Source organism: Mauremys mutica, chromosome 4 (assembly GCF_020497125.1).
Source record: "Mauremys mutica isolate MM-2020 ecotype Southern chromosome 4, ASM2049712v1, whole genome shotgun sequence".
NCBI lineage: Eukaryota > Metazoa > Chordata > Testudines > Geoemydidae > Mauremys > Mauremys mutica.
The window spans coordinates 60,224,175-60,247,397 of record NC_059075.1 but is presented as its reverse complement, the minus strand read 5'-3'; the positions used below and the strand labels follow the sequence as shown (position 1 = coordinate 60,247,397).

The following is a 23,223-nucleotide window of genomic DNA, read 5'->3' as shown; positions in this document are numbered from 1 at the left end:
AAAATACTGAGAAGCAGCATTGTCTCACAAAGCCCTGGGAAAGAGTGAGATAAGTGAGGGGCTGGTACCAGCTGTGTTATGTTAGACACAGTGTTTGAAGAACTGATAAGAAACACTATCCCACAGTTCTGACTCTAACTTTAACTCCCTTACATTCCTAACTTTTGGCGCTTGTTAAGATATTAACAATTCAATATTGTAGAGACTAGGCATGCGTATATATTAAAAGGTGTCTAATTTCTAGTTGTTAGACAAAGGGGGTGGGTTGCTCCAGTGAATGATCTATGACGTAATAAAACTGTCTATATAGGCTAATACTAAGCTGTAAAGGGGGGGGCTGGTTCTCTTCGGATACGAGCTGTTCTCTATTGACGCGTGCACTTGTCAATAAAGAGCTTTTGATCGGACCTTGCTGGTGTTGCCTGTCTCTCTGCGGTCAGACAACGAACTTCGCTGTCGGGGTTCGAGTCCCTGACATAATGAAAAATTATTTTTGAATTCCTGGAGACTCCAGGGCAATCTTGGAAGCTTGGCAGCCTAACCTGTATAGGAAACAGGTGGGCACTAGAACACAGGAGGCAGCATCCAGCTGCAGAAGTAGTGACCCAGAGTAGCTGCTGCAACCTGCTCCCCACCTGACACCACTATGCAGATAAGGGGCCAATGGGGAGGGAGGCAGCACTGCACAGGATGGCTAGAACTCCCCTGCAGCTTGGCCTTCACAGAAAATCAGGGGTGGGGAGTGGCACATGCCCCCCAAGCCTCTCCTCTGTTTAAGGAAACAAATGTCCCCCTCAACTCCCCCCCAAACTATGCCCATGTGTGATTTGTATCATATACAGTAATGTGTAGCACCCACAAATTGCTGGCATGAAGACAGCATTGGAAATCCTTTATCTAGATAATGGTACAGCATAAAATGCTACTAGGAACTAGAGATGTAAATTTTGTTCTAGAAGTTAACTGGTTAAATGATTAAAATTATATCTGTTAACCAAAGTCCCTTCAGCTGGGCCCTGGGGTATGGGGGGCGGACGATACTGGGGTCCCTGCACCTGGCGCAGCCGGGGCTGCTCTGGCTGATGTGCAGGGGGTTAATGGTAAGCCTAATGCTTACCTGTTACCCTTTTATATCCCTAGTGGGAGCTTCCTTATTTCAGACCTATTAATTTGATCACCAACAGTCAGGGCCCAATTTGAAGGGAGAAAAGAACTCCAGTTCCTAGAACATGCACAATCCAATTTCAGAAAAGATGCCACAATAATGGTGCTAATCAGCATCATATGAAACATGGGACCTGTCTCTTTCATTTTAACGAGTACGCATTTTTCCCCCTCTATTGAAAAGAAGTGCCTAATTTAAGAGAAAGCCTTAGAAGCCTGTATCTCAATTCTGAGTAAGCACGCATGATTGCTAACACCAAGTCCTGGCTTCATCTGGGGAACAGTGTGTTCATACGGCTGATTGACTAGCTCACCAAAAAGGTGATGAGAAAAGAATATGTTTAATCTAGAAGATTAATCGGATCAAATACATACTGTAATTTTTCTTCAAGCATCAGACGAGCAAGTCATGAATATAATGCGCTACCATTTAATCAAGTACAATACACATGAATTCTCAAATCTGTAACAGTATTGCACATTCTCCATTCTCTATTTACATAGATATTGTATGTGGAGCTGACCAAAGAGGACAACTGGGCTTATCTGGTTTTACTCAATCCAGGAAGAAATCAGACAAGATCTCCACAGCTTAGGAACTGGGTTCTGACTGATCTGGAAGCATATTCTTCTCTAACTGCTCTGTATTGAGTTCTTTAAAAAGCAGAAAATGCCACTGTGATGTGTCCAAGTTAGAAAAAAAAATTGATTTATAAAGCAAAGCCATACACATCTATAGTTGCTTCTTCAGGAACTGGTTCATGAGCTTTCCAAGATCACTTTATAAGTGATCTTCTATCAGACTTCATCCCTAAGGGTGGAAAAAAGGCAACTGTGTTACTGCTGTGAATAAATTCACAATCTTCCTTTACAATGATAATGCATCTGAATATAATACTTATGAAAACAAAAGGCCAGATTGTGATGGAAGCTAGCATGCTCCATTATTCTTTAGTCTCTAAAATAGAAGGAGATGCACACAGCTCTCTTGCTGTGCCTGAGCATGTATGCCCCTTCCCGGCTGCATCTGCTAGGATTCTGGGGGTGGATCTTTCAGCCAGCGGATTCTGGAGATATGAGCTTCTGTCAACATCTTGCCAGTGACAAGGGCAAGTGGAACAAAAGACAAATTACAATCAGGGAAACATATTTTTACCGAGGCCACTGCTTCTCCTTATCTGTCAGGGGAACATAGATCACGCCCATCAGTTGCGTTTCCACGATTTGCCCATCACTGGTTTTGTCATACTGCATCAGAACCTGGTTTGCACCTGCAGGCCCAACTGGCAAGATCAACCGGCCACCTGGCTTCAACTCTTTCAGCAACTGGCAAACAGAGGAGTAAATATCAGCAAGGACCAGAAACAGTTTGAACAAGGAAAGAAAGACAAAAGTAAAGCTGATTATGAGGTCTATTATGTCCACCAAAGGCGTTTACAGGGTTGCCAGCTTCACACAGAACAGAAAGGAAGCTATTCCAGTTCTGTTACAGCCACAGGTGCAAGGGAATGAATGCAGACAGATGACATGTCTGTTAATTCTTACCTCCTTTGGTACAGTGTCTGCTGCTGCTCCAACATGGATAGCATCATAAGGTGCTTCTTCAGGGTATCCCTGCCTGCCATCTCCAACTGCAGAGAGGGAATGTGCAATGAAGATCCTTGTTCATATGGTAACTCAACCTAGAGAACCCTCTATCTTTCCTTTCACTTGAAAGATATGTGAGGAAGGCTTTTGTATGTCAATTGTGTTGGCAATTTGGACTTCTACAAGAAGCCTACTAAGACAGGCTGCTCTATAAAGTTCATTTTTAAAGAAAGATAGATTTTGGAAACAGGCAACACCGTAAGAGGAAGGAAACACCAGAGCTGGGACAGACCCTGCATGACAAAGTAGGTTAGTGCAGACGCAGGACTCCAGAGACCAACATTTAAATCTGATGGGTCACAACAGAAGTAGAGTTTGGTAGTTTCCAATGGAGATATGGTCAAAAACCAAACCCAGTTATTTGATATTATCAGCAGTCTTTACTTAAGAGGGGCTTAGTACTGAAATAAAAGAGTTGTTGCATACCCATAAGGAGAAAGTTGTATTGACAGAGCTGTTTGGAGATGGATCAGTTGAATGGCACCTGCCTACATTATATATGGCTTCAGTCAGTGTTATTAGCCACCTAACCTTTAATTTGCACTTACCTGTGGAAATTAAGTTATTCAACAGAAAAATATAGTTTCTTTCTTAATTAATAATTCTGTGACAAGCACTTGAGTACTACCGAAAAAAAAGAAAATTATGCCAACCACTGAGAGAGGCAGGTCTCCAGAAACAGTAAGGGCTAAGCACTGCCAGGCTACAATGCATTCAGGTACAGGAATGAAACAATAAGGTCATGGGCTACAGAGCTCACCCAGAAGTTTCAGACGGCCAGAAGTGAGCAGAGTTGGGTCATCTTCTCTGACATTTCTAATGGATTCATGGACCAGCTCTTCAATATGTTCTATGCCTACTGCCTTCCCTGTGGGACCCACCTGAAAAACAGACATGTGCATATAGAGATTGTGCATTGTACAGGTGTTTTACTGTTGCAGTAGAAGGATTAGAGAGAATTTCCAGGGAATTATCTGTTTTAGGGAAATATCTGAATAGGAGGTGCAAATTCTGTATCAAGTTAGTTTTAATGATGGGTAATCCTGTTTATAGAATCATAGGACTGGAAGAGACCTCAAGAGGTCATCTAGTCCAGTCCCCTGCACTCATGGCAGGACTAAGTATTATTTAGACCATTTCTGATAGGTGTTAGTCTAACCTGCTCTTTAAAAATCTCCAATGATGAGGATTCCACAACCTCCCTAGGCAATGTATTCCAGTGCTTAACCACCCTGAGAGTTAGGAAGCTTTTCCTAAAGTCCATCCTAAACCTCCCTTGCTGCAATTTAAACCCCTTGCTTCTTGTTGAATGCTGATTAGTAATCCCCATAGACTGGGCTAGTCATCTTTCAGGTAGCTACCTGAAAGATGACTAGCCCAGTCTATGGGGATTACTAATCAGCATTCATTAGGAAAGATGCAGTCATCCGCTAAAGGTAGATTAGGAAGAGGAAACAAAAGCCTTCCTTGTCAGGATTTCTTTTTGAAAATGTGACTATTTCCCTGGTAGGAGAGTGTCATGGGCAGTCTTCCAGTGCTCTAAGAGTATTTTCAGAAATTCCTTTCATTAAGTCATTTTCTGTAGCGTATGTTTCTTAAGTTCAACAAAGCAAGTGAAAGTCAGAAAGAGACCGTTTCTGTATATGGCACTTAATTCACTCCCTTTTCAGTGTATACTGGGTTAATTTGTCTACTAGATCGTACTTCTGTTGGCAGATACACCATCTGTTTATATTCATACTGACTGGAGGGATCACATTTATCTCTTGTTTAAGCTGATCTGGAGAGAAAAACCACAATAGGCTTGCTTTAAGAAGCAGATTACTTTTCTTCATATTTATCTCAAGCAAAGAAGCAAATAATGTACTTTGCTCACCATTCTTGCAAAGCAAGCTGTGAGGTAACCACTTCCTGATCCCACATCCAGGGCCTTTGCTCCTTCCACTAGCTGATCCTTCAGCAACTCCAGAGCATGGGCATGCTATGGGGATAACACCAACAAGATGATATGATGCACACTTTCACACAGAGATGATAATTTCTCTCATGCCCCCAGTTTCTCCAGAGAGAATTGTGTTAATTGTGCAAGCATATTATGTTTAAAAATGGAACTTTTTCCTTCCCATGCAGTGATGTCCCAATGTTGAGTTTGTAAAACCATTCTGATGACAGCACCTTTGAAAGTTGTTAGGAATATGGATTTCATTAGTGGAATGTGTAGCAGAAAATATCTGGCTTGTGAAGGAAGAGGATCTCTTGAAAAAATAGAAAACTTCACTTTAAACAATAATTCTGTCTTAATAAGGCTAACAATTGATTTTTCAAGGTTGACTGTCCTTCCTTAAAACTAAGTATTTCACACAGTTGTACAGGACACCAGTAATAAATGACATGCGGTACAAGGCAGTGTCCAATGCTCATGCATATAAGACCTACGTCAACTTGCTATTACATCTTTTAAATTAAAGCTACCCTCCAAGTCTATGAATAGAATGGAAAGTTTATCTTACCATGTGGGGTGCACTGATTGTAGCCTTATATCCTGAAAAGAAACCACTGACCGTTAAACACAGGTAATATGAAATTATGACCATGTCTGTATAATTACTATTACCACCTCTAAACTGTTTTTATTTTTCTTTCAATAATGCAAACCTTTTCTGTTCTCCCATCTATCTGAGGCAATGTACTGACTTAAACTACCTCCTCTAGGGGGTGTTAATGACAGCAAAGCAGCTAAGAGCAATATTTCAGCTCCTGACTGTTCCAATCACCACCTAAGTATTCCAATCAACAACTTTTCAGGCTTATTCACAACCAAGACAGTTCTTCTGTTGCTTAGAGCCCACTTTTGCAGCCACTCCAATCAATAAGAATTCCGAGCACAGAATTGACCTGTTATGAGTTTGTTTGTAAGGAAGGGTGCGGGGGGGCATAATAGCCACAAAAAATAGTTAAGTACTATAATACCACAAATTGTCTAGCATTAAGCCACAAAGTGGATACGCTCAAAATAGAAGACCAAAAAAAATCAAACATATTTCAATATGCTTGGTGTAGGAAAATAAGTTGTCAGAGAAATCAATAGAGAGGTGGTAGTGGAGGCAGCAGGGAGAAGTCTTAGAATGGATAATAATAATTCAAGGTTCACTCCCTCAAGATTTCAGGAGAGGAGGAAGAAAAGCTACAAACAGTATCTGCCTGTGCTACAGATGTATGTGTGTGGAGGAAATTTAGATGTCTGTGTTCAGATACCTCAGTGAGAGAGATTTCAGCTTCAGTTGTTTATTGGAAATGTTGATTTAGACGAAGTTGCGAGGGAAGCTTTCAGGGCTGAGCATGTATGAGTGAAATATCAATGTACACTACGGTTACTATGCTTTGTGTCTTAGGAAAAAAACCTGTCTCATAGAACGGAGTAAAGCTAAAACAAAAGTGTGGGTGCAGTGCTGGGGTGGCCAACCTGTGGTTCCAGAGCCGCATGCGGCTCTTCGGAAGTTAATATGCGGCTCCTTGCATAGGTGCTGACTCGGGGGCTGGAGCTACAGGAGCAAACTTTTTAATGTGCTGGGGTGCTCACTGCTGAACCCCTGGCTCTGCCCCAGGTCCTGACCCCACTTCACCCCTTCCCCAAGCTTCTTGACACTTCCCCTGAGCCTGCCGTGCCCTCACTTCTCCTTCTCTCCCCCCCGCCCCCAAGCCTCCTGCATGCCATGAAACAGCTGATTGTGGTGGGCAGGAGGCATGGTGAGGGAGAGGGAGGCGCTGATCAGTGGGCAGGAGGTGCTGGGAGTGGGAGGGGGGGATCTGATGGAGGGGCTGCTGACATTACTGTGGCGCTCTGGCAATGTACATTGGTAAATTCTGGCTCCTTCTCAGGCTCAGGTTGGCCACCCCGGTGTAGTGTTTAGCTGCAGTCATCTCAGTTATATGTACCATTCATAATATTTTCATGGAAATTATTCAGTTAATGTGGACATTCATGAATGAGCAAGTCACAAAATGGCTTCATCCTTCAAATACAAGAATTCTACTGCCTAACCCAAAATTTTTATTTCCCCTAACATCCCCTCCCCCATTCAAACATGCCTCATGATTCAAAGTGATAGGTGCCATGAATGATATTGCAGAGTCAGGATTTTTGCTCTTATTTTCCAGCCATCCTTTTTAATCAATCAATCAATCAATCCCATTTTCTGACTTTGCATGTGGAAGGAAAAAGTTATTTCAAGGAGGCTTTTGCGCTAAGTATCACAATCCAGTTCCTGAGAGCACTGAATACTTTACACAGGGCATACAGAAATACTGTTTACTATTTTCTCCTTTGAGTTTATACTGTTTGCATTTATCTATTTAATTTTTGAATCTACAGATGTTTTAAGGTTTTCCTCTTTTCTGGCTCACAAATGAGGTACTGAATATGCACAACACAACTCCTACTGAAGTCAACTGGATTTGTGGGTGCACTGCACTTCTGAAATTCACACCAATGGCTTTTTGAACTATCTGTTGTCTTGTTTACACTTACAGCAGTGTGTAGTATATACTCAGTACACATGTAGCTTCAACCTGCTTTCACTGCAGCCTGTATCCACACTTGTCACTATAGTGTGTAGCTACATGCAGCAATGAAAAGTTTGGGTGGGGGAGCTGCCAGAGCCTTTCACTACAGCAGGGAAATGCTTCAGCAACAGGACACTACACTGCTAAAAACAGCCATGTAGACGTAGGAGGCAGCCCTTGGGCATGTAGAGAGCTGGTAAGGTATATAGCTTAGGGTTCAGGCATATTGGTCACTCTACTTGCTCAAGTCATGTCTCACTATCTACACTGCTATTTATATCCATGCCAGCGGGACATGCAGTGTCAGTACACCATACACTGCCCTAAATGTAGACATACCTTGTGTCAAGAAACAATGGTCTACCAACGATCAGGGCTAATCTTCATACCATTTGTTCTTTCTACACTTCATAAAGAGTTTTGTTCTTCAAATACAGTGGCCCCGTGATCACATCTGAGCATTCCCAGACTCCAAATGGCAGATCCTTTTTCTATTTCTCCCAAAGAAACCCTCAAGTAGACCCATGTGAATACTCTTCTTGATGAGCCAGCAGTAAGAGTGCACATGAACTGTTCCCCTTTCCCATTCTTGACACTATTCCATATAGGCAAGAATTGCTAGCATAGTAAACCAAGACCTACAAACTCACCCTGTGTCTTCCCTCCATTGTTCATCACTGAGATTAGTGCAGCCATTACACATACCATAAAAGTGTCAATCTGCTACAAATTTCTTACCTATTGACTGAGGAGAATCCATGTATGGGAAATACTTGGTGTAGTGGGCTCTATCTGTGGCCAATAACACATCCAAGACCCGTTGAGATTTAATCACTCCATTTTCTTAAAAAAAAGGATGGAGAGAAAGATTTCAGCTATTTAGTACTGTAACATGTTCAGGTTTGGACAGAGGCAGTGAATGGTTTGTGAAGGACAGGCAATAGAGCTACTTGTTTGCCTCCCGGTTTGTGGTTCAGATCTATCCCAGGTTAATAGTGAGTAAAAGTAGCTACCTTCCAATAGCAGTTTGATGCCCTGCATCAAATGAGTTGACAATCTCAGATCAGTTCCTAGCAGGCAAGTGCCTGCATTACCAAGCACCACACTTGGCAGTCTCAGCAAAGAGGCAAAGGACTAAATGGACAGATTTATTTACACTGTTACCCCCCCATACGTGGTTTCTTCAGGTCATATTTAAGGCACCTTGGCAGGATGTAAAATTATGAAGTTAAGGAGAATGACTGCAGAGAAGTTCATAGTTCCTTCATTTCTAATTTCCCTGCAGTAACTCCTGCTGAGAGAACAACTGTGTTGCTCTAGCAACAGGGGAATTCAAAGCTATTACAGTTACAACCCAAATCATTTGTCCAAAATGTAGTGGGAATACCAATAACTATTCTAGTCCCAAGACCGCTCATTGGAGTTAACTGCATAGAGCACTGACTTTTACAGTCAGTTATATCAGCTTCAGTCTCTCTATGCTCTATGTAATTGTCTACAGAATCATACAACAGGTGTTTTGCATATTCTCAAATTAGACACACATATGAGAGACTTTGGGCTAGTTTTCCTAGCATCGTGTCCTGTTTAGGATCAGAAACAGAACAGTTTCAGGCTGTGACATCGAGATTCTGAAGCGGGTGAAGATAAGTGCCACAACTATTGCAGGACATTTTAGGATGATGGATTACAATCCCACTCAGTCAAATGTGAAAATCAAACCTACAACTGTTAAAGTGCTGTGAAGTTTCATCGGCAGCTTTAAGTGTGAGCCCTGAAGAGGGGCTGCTGGTGGTACTCACTGTAAAGATTGTTGAGTAGCTCAGCATGTGTTTTCCCACTTGAAGTCCAGGCCATGGTTCTTGTGAGCAACAGTCCCATGAGCACAGTAAATATAGCACACTGCAACACACGGCTCATCTCTCAGAAATGCACAGTGGCCTCCCAGACCTTGCATGCCAGTCATGGGGAGAGAAAGAGAGGGACGGGGGAAAAGAGAGAGACTTTAAAACAAGCTCGGATAACACCCAGCAAAACTCAAATCCTTCCCAAATCACAAATGGCCAAGATTAAAATGAGATAGCCATTAAACAATTTATGTTACATGATGTGCCTGATTACCGACCCTGAAGAATCAATACCTCTGACCAAACAACATACAGAGCACAGATTGCTGCAATGCAAGAATTCCTCATATTGCTCTGCCAACATGTCTTAATGTGGACCTAGAGAAAGCATCTCCATGCATAAAAAAGTACTTTAGTTTAGGAAGAGTTGTCAGTTGGCTAACTGATATAGTTCATATGATGTGGACACTTATTCCCAGGGAATATAGAATCAGATGCCCAAACATACATGGCAACAGCTTTCTGTCACCACTAACCTGGGCTGGATTCTAACTAGCAGTATAGAAATAGAAGGTTCTGTATCCAGTTACCACTTTTCTACACTTCTCAGTGTTATGACCAACACTGAACTGTGTTTTTGAGGACACCCATTCCGAAGATACGAAGATGTCTCTGGACTCACATAAGCCCTTAAGTTCATTTTTTAAATTAAGAAATTAACCAACATTACAAACACAACTTGAATGTCTAAAGAAGGAAAAAACTAAACACTATTGCTACAGACATCCATAATTACATAAACACAGTTCCTGCATTTCTACATATTTTGCAGCAACTAAAAATTGCTTCTCAAAATTCAAGGAAGTGGGGAGGAATCTATATCATTTAAGGGCTTTATAACAGTCCCCTGATACTGGGGCGCTACTTCAAGTACAGGTCTGCTTTGAAGAGTGTAACGGCATTTTCTTACTCCTTGTGAATATGTGGTCAGTTTTATTGTATTTTTTTATCATTAGAGTCAGCACATAAGTTTTTATTAGCTTGTAATCCTTTTAGCCTCTCAAAGCCAACACAGCTATGGGAGAGCGTGCTGAAGTTCCTGTTCCATGGTAAGCACTAGAATTTTTTTTCTAACTTCCAGCCGGTAATATGAGTGCAGTTCTACAGTCTTCAGATTCTGCTGTAATGATGCCTGTGAGGTAGCAACGCTTGTGCAATCCCTTCCCCTTCAATGTAGAGCACAGATGTCACTGAGCTTAATTTGGCCTGCAGAGCTATTTTTGCTAGTGATGATGTGCAAGATGGAAAAACCCCAGATTGATTGTCAGAGCCTAGGCTCAGTTTACAGGACTGGGTGTTGGAAGAGACTCTTACCTGTAAGTTAAGCACATTTGATGCAGAATTAATCAAGACAAACAAGAAACCCACAGTGTTATTTCAGTAACCTTTTAGAGTAGAACTACACCTTAAACCCCCTATCATCCTGTGTAACAATATACAACAATGCCACTGTGACAGTCTATACCCTTATGTTCATTCCTTTTTCCAAGACTATGCTAAATTTTGTCATAATTGGATAATAATTTATTTGAATCCAATTACAATTTTTATGCCTCATTTCTTGTAGTCACTTAGTCTTTCTGTAGTTAATAAACTTGTTTTATTGTTTTATCTAAATCAGTATGCTTGGATTGAGGTGTTTAGGAAACTTCACTTGGGATAACAGGATTTGTGCATATCATTTTCTATTAATAAAATGACAGACTTCATATGAGCTTGTATTATCCAGGAGAGGGTTGGGCAGTACAAGATGCCCATTTCCAGGGAAAAGTCTCGGACTGGGAATTTGCTGGTGTTGCTCTGCAGTGTAATTCAAGAGTCACTGGCCATAGCACTCGTATAATATAGCTGGGAATATATGTGTGGGCAGACCAGGAGTGGTTGCTTTCACAGCAGAGCAGTATAAAAGACACCTCAGGCTGGAGAATTGAGGGGAGACAGCTGTTCAACAGTCTGGATTGTATCCTGTGTAATGTCACAGGCACACACCACTTTAGGACATGAAGTAAAGAATGAATCCAACCAAAGCTGCAGAGGGAACCTACGAGAAAAGACATAAGCTAGATAAATAGGAGTTTGACCAGGGTACTGGAGCTCAAACATCTATTGTCACTAAAATACCACCACATTGTTGCAATCCGATTCATAGTTATGGCTATGTATGGCCACTTGTCGGTCCACGGCCATCTTGAACCTGTTAAAAGGACAAGACAGCCTCCATGTTGGACCAAGTTCTTGTTAAAGGGCAGAGATGCTATCCTGCCCAGCAACACTGGTTGTGTATGCTTTTCTTTTTTTTTACTGGGTCATCTAAGGGTCAGGCTGGTGCCGTGTGCAGAGACCTGATCCTGCCCAGCAACTTGTAGTGTCGTGTGCAACATTTTGGTGCTGTGTGCATTTTTCCCGCTCTTTTTGGGCCCGGTCGTCTGGAGGTCAGGCTGGTTCTGCCCAGCAACTCCAGAGTACTGTATACAGAGACCTGATTCTGCCCAGATACTCCAGTGTGCCGTGTGCAAATCCTTCCGACGTGGGGTGGCAACAGCTCAAATCCTGAAGGGAGGAGGGACCAGGGAGCCAATCAGATGCTGACACGAGGGAGTGAGACCTTTCAATAAAACTAGGTTTCCCCCCAGAAAATCTTGTCTTGACCATTTTCTTTTTGGTGGAGTATCCGCGCGTTAGCCGAAGGACCTGATCAACCTTTTGGCCAGGGTCTCCTCCCGGTAATAGCTAGCTCGTGTTCGTGTGGAGTATCCGCGTGTCAGCTGAAGGACCGGATCAACCTTTCAGCCAGGGTCTCCTCCCGGTATTGCTAGCTCGTGTCGTGTCATTTTGGATCCATTTCCATCAACTCGTCATGCTTCTGGTGTCTGCTCTGCTGGTCAGCTGCGCCTGGAGTGCGGTATTTGCTTTTTGATATCTGTCAGTTAACTTATTTAGCCTCTTATTTGTTCCCTTCCTTAACTTGGTACCAAATATCTACTCAGAATATCAGGATCGTATTAGTGAGCTCAGGATTGCACAATTGTTTAGCTAGCTTGTATTATTGTTCTCTTTGTTATTGAATTGTTAATTGCAAACTGCTTTATGTGTTTGAATCACTGCTCTGTCTGTGTCCAGTGTGTGTGTGTTTAACTGGGGAGCTGCCTCTACTTAGAGGGTAGCTGACCAAGGGGGTCCAGTCCCCGCGGTCTGAGTGAGTGGAATCTGCCCAGCTGCAGCCGCACCACACTCTGGGTTTACCCTCTGTGTGAAAGCAAGGGTGGCTGAGGCAGTGGCCCGTGGGTCTCTTTTCTGTGTTTGCACCGGGCACCGCCCTGACGAACCCGATTCCTATCTGTGTGATTGGTGTGTCTGCCTATTTGGTGTGGTGTGGTGAGCAGTATACAGTGTATTATTACTGTGTTTTGGGGTGTGTTTGTACTTTTGATACCATCCCAGCCAAAGTTGCCTACTCCCCCAGCCCAAGTTGTAATTATCCCTTAAATAAACGCAGCCACTTGGCTTTTCAGTGTTACCCTGGTCCTGCCTGTCTTTTCCTCACGCAATACCAAGCTTGAACGAACCCCCAGCTAATTCAGACACACATCATCCTGATTTTGATTTTTTTCTCCCATGCGCCACAACAGTTTGCAAAATATCAGTTGCCCAGCTTTTAGTTTAAGTGGATCTAATGCTACTGGTGTATGGATTGATGGAAGACATTAAAGATGGCAGCCTTGAGTCTCCAAATTTTACATTACAGGTGGCTGCTAGGTAGATGTGGAGTCTCTGGCAGGGTGGATTTTCATCTCTCTGAAACCTTCTACTATCTGTACATTTAATAAGGGGGAATAACCTTTACATCCCTGTACTTCTCAATCACAATTACATACAGCCTTCTGTACCCGTCAGTCATTCCCATTCCCTGCCCTCAAAGCAAAGGGAAACCAGATTTAAACCATAGGGTCTCTATAGTTACTCACCTATAGTTACTTTCATGGCCAATGTGATTTACATATGCAAACTTAATGATGAAAAGGAAGTGACAGGCAGTCAAGTAAGAGATGGAAAAAGCAAAGAGAAAGCTAAAACATGGCTTTCTACCTTGGTCTGACCCAGAATGCTGGGAAAGGCAACAGGAATGCCCAACTTTGCCCCCACCCCCAAAAAGGGCTTTCTGCAGGATCCTGTTAAAAATGAAAGTTACAAATAGTGTTGAGCTAGTAACAAATTCTCCATGTCCACTATACATTCCTTGACATATTACTTTATTGCCCATCCAGAGACAAGTTTAGTCTTCCAGGACACCTTCCTCTAAGAAAGTGAGAGAGGAATTCCCTTCTCACCTCAAAGAGAGACCATTACTCTCTCCAGGTTATACCATGAGTGGCAGAAGGATGACCCAGAACTCCAAGGTCATGGCCATTGGAAGAGGATATTTTGCACATCTATAGCCTTTTATCCAAGGACATCTTTAGAGTCAAGCTCCCTCACAGAACATCAAACCCTTCAAAGACCACTTTTTCCCCTTACAGCAAGAATAGCCTCACACAAGATCATGAGTTGTTTTAAATAAAATCTTATAACCTATCTCTAGGTTTTACAGGATTTATCACAGACAAGTAAAAGAAATAATTACTTTTGTGACTTCTTATATCTAGGTAACTCCAGGTTACCTCTGCCTGAAACTCATTATAATGAAAGAATATTGACACCCATACAGGATTTCTAGAGATTATTAATATTTTCAGTTGTTCCTTTTGCCATAAAGATTTTACTGGTTCTGCAGAAATCACATATGCAAAAGCCTTTCAACTGGAAATCACACTAATCTGTCAATTATGAGAAAGCTCTATAAGCAACAAGATCTGAATACCGAGTAATAGTGAAACTAATCACAAAAATATTATAAGCGGAGGTAGATTATTTATTTTCAGTTTTAAAATTTTACTTTCAATATGAGAGCTGACTAGCATTTGTTCAGCTGAGAGATTTTCTCTCCCCTGGCCCACTGGTTTTAAAAGATGTTAGAGATAATCAGATGGGAGAAGGCTGAGGGAAGTCCCACTGTGACATGTACATCAGAATTAAGGATTCACTCTCAGTACAATTATAGTTGAAGTCAATGTGAAAAAGCAACCATTCCCCAGATGGGAATAAGATCAGACCACTGACTCCATCTGATCTGGTGGTATCTGACCACAGCAAAGGCCAAAACTGGTTTCTTCAAGACAAGATCCCTTAAATGCACCCCCAATCAACTGTGCAATGCTGTGCATTAGGGACAGGGGAGGAAATGTTGTCTATACCCCTACAAGCAATGAATCTTCAGATCACAAACTATTTCATTACCTCACTTATTTTAACTTGCATAACTATACATGCTGTTGCATTGTGGAGTTGAGAATTTAATAGACTGTGGTAATTCTCCTAAAGGAGAAAACCTTAAGGCAAGGGTGCATATGTGTCAAACTACTCCATACTTAAGTGATAAAAACCTTTTTACATCTCTTTACAGAACTTAAAATAATTAAAAATATTCTCTTTAATATTAATCAAAAGTTTGTTAGTTTTAAATGGTGCACCTGGAGAACACATGGCAACATTGGAATGGGATAACAGAAAGCAACAGCAGGGATTCAAGCCAATATGTAACCTACTAATTTGTCAGACGAGTCCCCCAGAATATTGCTGACTATTACCTAGTGTTCTCCACCTAACTATAGGTTGCTTAATTACACAATAATTGTATGCATATAAGAATCAGAGCATGTTCAGTTGCAAGTTATTACAGTAGAAGTTTGGCGTTACGAACTGACTAGTCATCAACACACCTCATTTGGAACCAGAAGTACACAGTCAGACATCAGCAGAGATTAAAAAAGCAAATACAGCACAGTACTGTGTTAAACGTAAACTACTAAAAGTAAAGAGAAAGCAGCATTTTTTTCTATGTAATAAAGTTTCAAAGCTGTATTAAGTCAATATCAGTTGTAAACTTTTGAAAGAACCACCATAAGGGTTTGTTCAGAGTTAGGAACATTTCAGAGTTATGAAAAACCTCCATTCCCGAGGTATTTAAGTCAGAGGTTCTAGTGTAAAAGTTAGCCATATAAGGATCTTTTAAAAATTCACTATTCAAATACCAAATTAAGCTGTAAATGCTGCTCTCTGCTGTTTTAAAGCTCCTGCCCCTTGACTTATCTGAAGAGTTTTGGTCCACCCACCACCTTTACCACCTGCAGCGAAGTGCAAAACAACACGTCACTCGGGTATAAAAACATCCCATTGGGAAACAACACGTGTGTCCCACTGGCCAAGGGAAAGTGCAAGGCCCTGAGAGGGCTGGACAGTTTCCAGCTCTCTTCCCACCTCCCTCCCTCCGCGCTCGCACCCAGGAGGGGCGCGCAGTGAGGGGCAGGTCCCGGGCGGTGCGCTCAGTAGACAGCGACTAACCAGGGTTTCAAGCAGGGCCGCCCAGAGGGGGGGGCAAGAGGGGCAATTTGCCCCAGGCCCCGCGTCCCGCAGGGGCCCCCAGGAGTGTGTTCCGGGGCCCCCGGAGTGTTTCCCCTCTTCCCACGGCTCCGGTTGAGCTCCCGCAGGCATGCCTGCGGCAGGTCCACCGGAGCCCGGGACGAGTGGACCTGCCGCAGGCATGACTGCGGAGGGACCGGAGCCGCGGGAACACGGCACCCGCCGCAGTCATGCAGGTCCGCTAGTCCCGGGCTCCGGTCGACCTGCCGCAGGCATGCCTGCGGGAGCTCAACCGGAGCCAAATGCCGCCCCCCAGGGAAAGGGCCGTCCCACGCGCCTGCTTGGCGCGCTGGGGTCTAGAGCCGCCCCTGAGCGGGGGCCCCCCGCCGCCGAAGACCCCGGGCCCCCGGAATTCTCTGGGCGGCCCTGGTTTCAAGCATCCCATCCGTGTTAGTCTGGATCTGTAAAAGCAGCAAAGAGTCTTGTGGCACCTTACAGACTAACAGACGTTTTGGAGCATGAGCTTTCGTGGGTGAATACCCACTTCGTCGGATGCATCCATGCTCCAAAATGTCTGTTAGTCTATAAGGTGCCACAAGACTCTTTGCCGCTTAACCAGGGTTTGTAAAATTAAGCCTCTGACTCAAGTGCCAGCGAGTTAAAATCGGAGGCAAACGAAATAAACCCTCGCACCGCTCGATCCCGCGGGAAGCGGCCGGCGCAGGCAGCCCTCGCCCGGGGCTGGCTGGGCGCCGCAGCGCTGGGCGAAGGAGCCTGAGGGGCGCCGCCGGGCTCGGATCGATGCGGGCAGTTGGCACCGCGTGAGGCAGCGGCGGAGGCCGCGGAGGGGCGCAGCCCAGCCCCGCCCACCAGGCCGAGAACGCAGATCCCACTCCGCTGCCCACAGAGCCCGCGGGGGCACAGACAACGCTACATCCTTCCCTAGCGCACCTGACTAGGACCCCGCGCTGCCCCTGCGGCAGTGGAGTAGGTCAGGGGGAGCAGCAGCCTCACCTGCGCAAGCGCACTAGGGCCTCCTCCGAGCCCTCATACCGCACAGACCCACTTTCACGCCCCCCTCTACTAGGAGTAACAACGACTGCCCTCCGCGCTCCGTTTGTTGTGAGGACAACTTCCGCCCGGCTTCAAGATGGCGTCACGCCAAACACCGCGCTACATTCCCCGCCCCCCCTCTCTCCAGGAGGAAGAATAATTGGCACTTTCTTGTAGCCAATGGCTGGCTCTGCGGTGCTGCCCTTCCATTCGCTGATTGGTCAGGCTAGACGTCAGTGAAATCTCAGTACGTCCCCATTCGTGCTACCCCGGAGGTAAGAGGGGGCAGCAGTGAGGGACTCAGGTAGGTGGGTTCTTGGGCTCTGCCGGTACTGGGGTGTCGCTGCTGCCTCTGTGCCGGGGGAGGGGCCGTCAGCGCACCTCTGGCTTCAGCGGGGGAAAGGTCTGGGAGGTTGTTCCCCAAAGAGGCGGTAGCAGCTCCCCCGAGGCTACAGGGCCTCCATGATGAGGCCATTGGCATCGCCACTATCCTTCCGACTGACCCTGCTGAGATTTTGAGTTTGAGGCAAAGAATGTGCCCTGCATGGAAGAGGGGCAGCCTTCCCCCAGCCCTAGCCTCTCCCTGAATGGGGATGTGCATAAAATGGGACCGGGAGCTCAACCACACCTGTCTTTTACATAACCTGAGCAACAAGGTTTTTGTAATCATGCCTTTTTTGCCCATGTGAATAGGCTCTGGCAAACCTTGGACTGTGTTCACTGCGGCAGAATTGCTGCATTATGAAGTAGTGTTTGGTTTGAAAATTTCCGGCTTAGGTGAATGGCCTGTAAGTCACAGGATGGACCCATCAAAATCAGGGTGGCTCTTTACAAAAGATAGCGTAAACTGGACATTATTTTAAATTGACTGAGGTGCAAGCTTTTCTGAATCATTCTATTATGACTCATACAGTAATAGATCACATAATCGCAATTCGCGGTATACAAATACAATCTGTTAGTACAAGTTTCCCTTTATGGAAAGTGAGAAACTAGACTTAGCTCCTTTCAGAAAATCACCTTCTAAAAATCTAGAAACTTTCCCTTTATTTAGACTTAAGGGTAGGGAAAGAATCATGTGTAGATGTAAACATTGTTTTACAGTTGATGCTTACAATTCATTGTATGTATTTTTTTCAGGAATTCTGCATAATGAAAATGATTGAGAATGTTGACTCTGTAGTGACTAGGTCAAGCCAGGACCTCTGGGCTGAAATCTGTTCATGTCTGCCAGATCCAGACCAGAAAGATGACTTTAGTGATGCTTTTACAGATTCCTTCACAGATTCTTACATCAGTGGAGAAAGCCAGGATGAAGAACCAGCTGGTTCTTTCCAAGCAAATCTGAAGCCTTGGGCACCTCTGAAAGATTCAGAGATATATTTAGCATCACTAGGTAAGTATATGGTAAAAATTCCGATTTCTGAGTTTGCTTCAGTCAGAAAGTAAGTTTAGAGAATGGTGATGGCTTCTGTATCTCTGTTAGTGTAATTGTAACTCAGGGGATGACACTCATCCCTCTGAATTAAAAGGCTCTGGACTCAAGCTCCACCTGAGGATTTGACTTGTACCCAAGGTTGATAGTGCACTGAAATACTGGCAATATGAGGAGCTGCAAAATTAACTTAGTTAAGCTTCAGCTGGGCTGTTAAAACTGAGGCCCTTTCTACACATTTCTGGGTATTTCTGTAGGTGAATTAAAGATCCCACACCGTCTTTCAAAAATAATTCAGAGTTAACCACTGTTCCTCCTCTAAAGGAAATAGTTTCCACTGCATTTAACTATGAATAGGGAATATGTTCTGAACTCATAATGACTCTGTCTGTATTACCTGTATCTAATTTGTTGCTTTGTGAAACCTTTTGAGACACTTCTAATCATTTTATCAAATATTTTGTGTGCTTATGGAGAGAAATGCAGTTTACTATTGATCCGTGACCTCTGTCCAGCTTGGGGGAGAAAAACTCAAAACAAATACTAGTGGTACTTTCCTAAGTCCTGCACACTAAAGAGATCAAAAAAAGAAGTCACTCACAGGAGTAGTGCAGATCTTCATAATGTGATCATCCCTCTTCTTTCTTGCACACTGTATGTGTCCTGACATCAGTTCTTCTCTTGTGCTTTGATCAGTTGTTAAACAGTTAATGTTGGCACTTAAATTCTTATGACTAGGCTTTGGAGTCAGTACCCTGTTGCAACTAATAGGAGCACTTTATACCTCACAGCTATTGTTTCAGCCTGTGTGCTGAGTTGCAAGGTTTCACAGTCTTTGCAACCAAAAGGGCTAGAGACTTATGTCTTAAAATGACAACTTAGAATCTGGAGCACAAGATGATAGCCTCTAAAAAGAAATACTGGCCTGTTTATGCCACCACAAGCTGACCCAATTTGACTCCTTCCTATGACACTGTGTTCTGTCAAAACTACAGTGAGCACAAGTTAATACATGAGCCAGATAAAGAAGAAATCCACAATCATGAAATTTTTTAAAAAGACAACCCTATTGCTTTAAACAAAAGAATGTACTCACCAGATTTCAAGTAGTAGTAAAATGGTTAACTTTTAAATATCATTTAATTATGCAGAGTTAATCTAACCCTTTGGATTTAAGCTCTCTTGCCATAACCACCTGTTTATCTTTCTCTTCAAATAAACTTTTTTTTTCTCCCCCCCCCCCCAGAGAGAAGACTGATGAGAATTAAGGGTTTGTCTCAGGAAGTGACCTCCAAGGATATGCTGCATACTCTGGCCCAAGCAAAGAAGGAATGCTGGGATAGGTTCCTGCAGGAAAAGTTTGAATCTGAATTTTATGTGGAGGGACATGAATCTGAAGAGAGGTAACAAGCATGATGAGGAAAGGCCAGTCAGACTGATTCAGGGATTACCATTAGCAAATAGAGCAGAGCTTTCTTTAAAATAAAATTATTGGAGATTTCTAGTGAAGTGTGTGTGGGAATTATAGCATTACAGTAATATTGATACTTAACACTTGGCCTCTTCTGAGCAAGTCACTGATATTACTACAGCATTTCAGCGGGACAAGAAAGTAGTCCTATCTCTATCTTATACATAGGATGACTGTGGCAAAGAGGTTAAGGCCTGAATTTTGAAAAGTCCACTAATTTTGGGTGCCTCAATTTTCGAGTGTCCAATTTGACACATGTTGGACTTGCTTTTCATAGGTGCTTTGGCATCAATTGCTTTATTTAGAATGGTGGATGCTCAGGCTTGCTGAAAATATGGCTGAATATGTCTCGGTTGGGAACTATCTAAAAATTTAGGCCTAAGCCTAGAGTGAGCAGCTCTATACAAGCCAGCTCCTGAATCCACGCAGAGTCCCACTGAAGTCCACACCTGCTCCAGCAAGAGAGAGACCTGTGAGGAGCTTTTTGCAAGATCAGGTCCAGGCAGGAGTTGGTGTCAGAGCTCAGATTAGAACTCTTGAGTTCCTGGCTCCTGTTTCTGTGCTTAGCCTGTAGTGCTCTTGTAAGCTCTCTCCCTTGAAAATAAAAGTTTTATATAAGTGCTAAATATTAGCATCCTCATTAGGTAGGTCAGATAAAGGAAACAGAAATTGTTCAGGCTTATAGAACAATGGTCCTAGTTCCCTCTCATGAAAGATGCTGTTTCCTGTACTTTGAACTGCAGTCCCTTAGAGACAACGTCCTGACTTGTGTTACAGATGCCATTAAAACATCATTTGGGGATGTCAGGAACCAAACAGTCATCTTCTTGAGCACAGTGGATTCCTGTTTCTTCTCTGGCACACAGATTAGTCTGTTAATAGATCCCTCCTGTAGCCATAGGAGCGCCTATACAATGGAAGAAAGGCCCATGGAGGGTTAACACCACCACATTTTATAATTCAGTACTGGCATTTACTGCTATCTTATATTTAACTTCTTACTTCTGCTTTCCCTCAGCACCCTGGAACATTTAAAGCGGTGGCTGCAGCCTGATAAAGTGGCAATCAGTACTGAAGAGGTACAGTACCTGATTCCCCCAGAGTCCCATATAGAGAAGCAAGAAACTGGGGAAGAGTCTCCAGCAGCAGAACAATGAAATGCATTCCAACCATGCGAAGCAGCTGTCCAAGGACTGATGGAGCTGCATTCAGTGGCAGTAATAAAAGGGCAGGGTGAGGAATTGCCAATTTTTGGTCAGCAAGGGAAAGAGCTATGGACATCCAGAGGATAGAATTGCATTTTTTAATCAACAGGAGTGAAGTGTCCTGCAACTTTGTGCATGCTGGACTTAAATCTTGTTTTTATCTACGTGGTTTTCCATCTTGTAGCAAAACAATCATTCCAGTTTAAAAAAAAAATTGTTTGTAATTCACAAAAAGAAGCTGGTCAAAAAGGGTGATATCCTAGAATAGCGCAGCTAATAACTCAAAAGACAGACATTTCTTCCTCCTTTCTTGTACCCTCTCTTTGTGGCTATATCTTTCCTGTTGCTAGCTTCACGGGCTTTACTCGTTGATTTGTTACAACAATTCTGCTGTAAAGTTATCTGTAAAACTCCACAATTTGTGCTTGAGTTGGCTCTAAACTTTATCCTGGAGAGATGAAACATTTGCCCTGTTTGGATTTGGTGCAAACTAAATGGCACAGTACTCTCCAATGACAATTACCAAAGCCTGTTTAACATTCTTCTCTTTATAATGTACCAGCATGGAATATCACATTTATTGGACCTTCAGACAGTCTTGTTTGAAAAGAAGTGTTCCTCTACTTTTTTTTCTTCTGCTTGATTTGTTTCCCTCCCCGAGAGGGGCAGGTTAGATTCTAAATCAGTGGAAGTGACAACTGCTCAATGGATTGTTTTCATGTTAAATAATTCTTTGTGAGTCTTATATTAAGCCTGTTTGTATAGATACTTGATCTGTTTTATCTGCAGCAAATTGTCCCCCATCATTACTCAGAGGGTCTGTAATCCTGACCTTTGTATGAGGCTGACTCTTATAATTATTATATAGTAGCTGCAGTTTCTTATATGATATCAAAAGCATAAGGCAATAGAGAGCAATGGCTTACATCTTCTGCTGGGTTCCTAAAACTGTAGTGATTAGTTCTAATACTTTATACCGATGTAGATGTTCTGTAGCAAATATGGATGTGTGAAATGCACTTGCAAACCAGCTTCTTGAAATACCTACCACTGTTTCCATGTCTCTATAATTGAGTGGTGCTATTGTTTCTTTATTCGAGCCATGGTTTTACTGCTACTTCTGAGCAGGAAGTCCAACAGGATGAATTGGGACTCCTCTAAATGGGGAAATTTACCTGCAGAACTATATCACTATAGTTACACCAGTATAAGTCCCTGCATGAACACTCTTATTACAGAATAAGTGTCCACTTGGGAAATTATACCAGTATAACTATATACATACCGGTACAGAAGTATACCAGTATAATTATGTGAGTAAACTTCCCCATGTAGACATGGGAAATACAGCTCATTGTTTGAACATATAGAGCTGAGTCTCTTATTGGCCCACAGCTGGGAAGAATTTACAGTATTAGTGCCAGTGAAAACCCAGACTTAAGTCTCCTTCAATGCAAAACTACTTATTTGAAAGAATCAGACAAGCAGCAAAAAGGTTATACACCGCTTCTTCCTAATAAGCCTCAATTCCCCAAGCATAAACTCTTAGTAACTGTGTTGGCTCTATGCATTATCCTGATTGGCAAATAAAGCCGGTATAGTTACCAGTTCTAGATGGAGACTTCTTTTCCTTTTCTTCTCCAGCACTTGATCTTTCAAATGTCCCTGGGGCAGGGTGTTGGCTACCCTGAAACCCTGTGGTCCAAAAGTCTCTTAAAAGTCCCTCGCAGTAGGGTATTGGCTATAGTGGCAATCCTACAGCATCACAAGCCTCCTCGGATATTAGTTGGGGTGGCAGTGGCATGTATGATTATTCGCCAGTACTTATACTTATCTCCAAGGAGTCACATGTTCCCCAAATATGCCATGTTGGCATTTCATAACTTTTTTTTTTCTGCTTAATAGTTTTGGAAGGGACTACAGGGCCAGACTGAAGGCCAACTAACATTTACCTTTTCATCAATCATTCACCTCAGCTCTTTGTTGTGCTGTCCTAAGGAGTCAGTTGACCCAAGTCAGTTAGTACCAAGTCCACCATCTATATGTTTTCTGCGTTTTCTAGGTGGTCTGACCATTGACTGACCATGACAGTTCTTCCAGATCAGCACAATACACAGAGCCCCGATTAAACATCCAAAGTACATAGTTGTGTCAGCATCCAAATGCAAGTTCAGCACTCTCACTCAGTAACTTTCCATACCACCTGTCTGAAGCTAAGGGAACCCTGATCACAGAATCCCCTAGCAAATTCAGACTTACTAAGCTGTATCAGTCTCATGTCAATCACAGTAATTCATAATGTTGACATGGTGCTGAATTATT

General features: G+C 43.1%; 2 protein-coding genes across 7 annotated transcripts; one reads left to right on the top strand and one right to left on the bottom strand.

The window, feature by feature from the left end:
* Positions 1-1,578: 1,578 nt before the first annotated feature.
* LOC123368659 (protein-L-isoaspartate(D-aspartate) O-methyltransferase-like) lies at positions 1,579-22,703 on the bottom strand. Of its 2 annotated transcripts, none has more exons than XM_045013625.1 (9): positions 22,507-22,703; positions 9,177-9,324; positions 8,113-8,217; positions 5,322-5,353; positions 4,688-4,792; positions 3,572-3,692; positions 2,710-2,795; positions 2,321-2,490; positions 1,579-1,975 (listed from the first exon to the last, which is right to left on the bottom strand). In XM_045013625.1, exons 2-9 carry the CDS (start codon positions 9,292-9,294, stop codon positions 1,963-1,965), a joined length of 750 nt encoding a protein of 249 aa, XP_044869560.1. In that variant the 5' UTR covers positions 9,295-9,324; positions 22,507-22,703; the 3' UTR covers positions 1,579-1,962. The 2 variants fall into 2 exon arrangements, with proteins under 2 accessions (XP_044869560.1, XP_044869561.1); XM_045013626.1 differs by lacking the exon at positions 22,507-22,703 and adding an exon at positions 16,752-16,887.
* Positions 16,945-22,522, top strand: CCDC32 (coiled-coil domain containing 32). Of its 5 annotated transcripts, none has more exons than XM_045013630.1 (4): positions 16,945-17,065; positions 17,931-18,186; positions 19,472-19,628; positions 20,715-22,522. In XM_045013630.1, the coding sequence occupies exons 2-4, from the start codon at positions 17,943-17,945 to the stop codon at positions 20,851-20,853; spliced, it is 540 nt and encodes a 179-aa protein (XP_044869565.1). In that variant the 5' UTR covers positions 16,945-17,065; positions 17,931-17,942; the 3' UTR covers positions 20,854-22,522. The 5 variants fall into 5 exon arrangements, with proteins under 5 accessions (XP_044869565.1, XP_044869563.1, XP_044869562.1 ...); XM_045013628.1 differs by having other exon boundaries at positions 17,014-17,094; XM_045013627.1 differs by lacking the exon at positions 16,945-17,065 and adding an exon at positions 17,105-17,446.
* Positions 22,704-23,223: the final 520 nt, after the last annotated feature.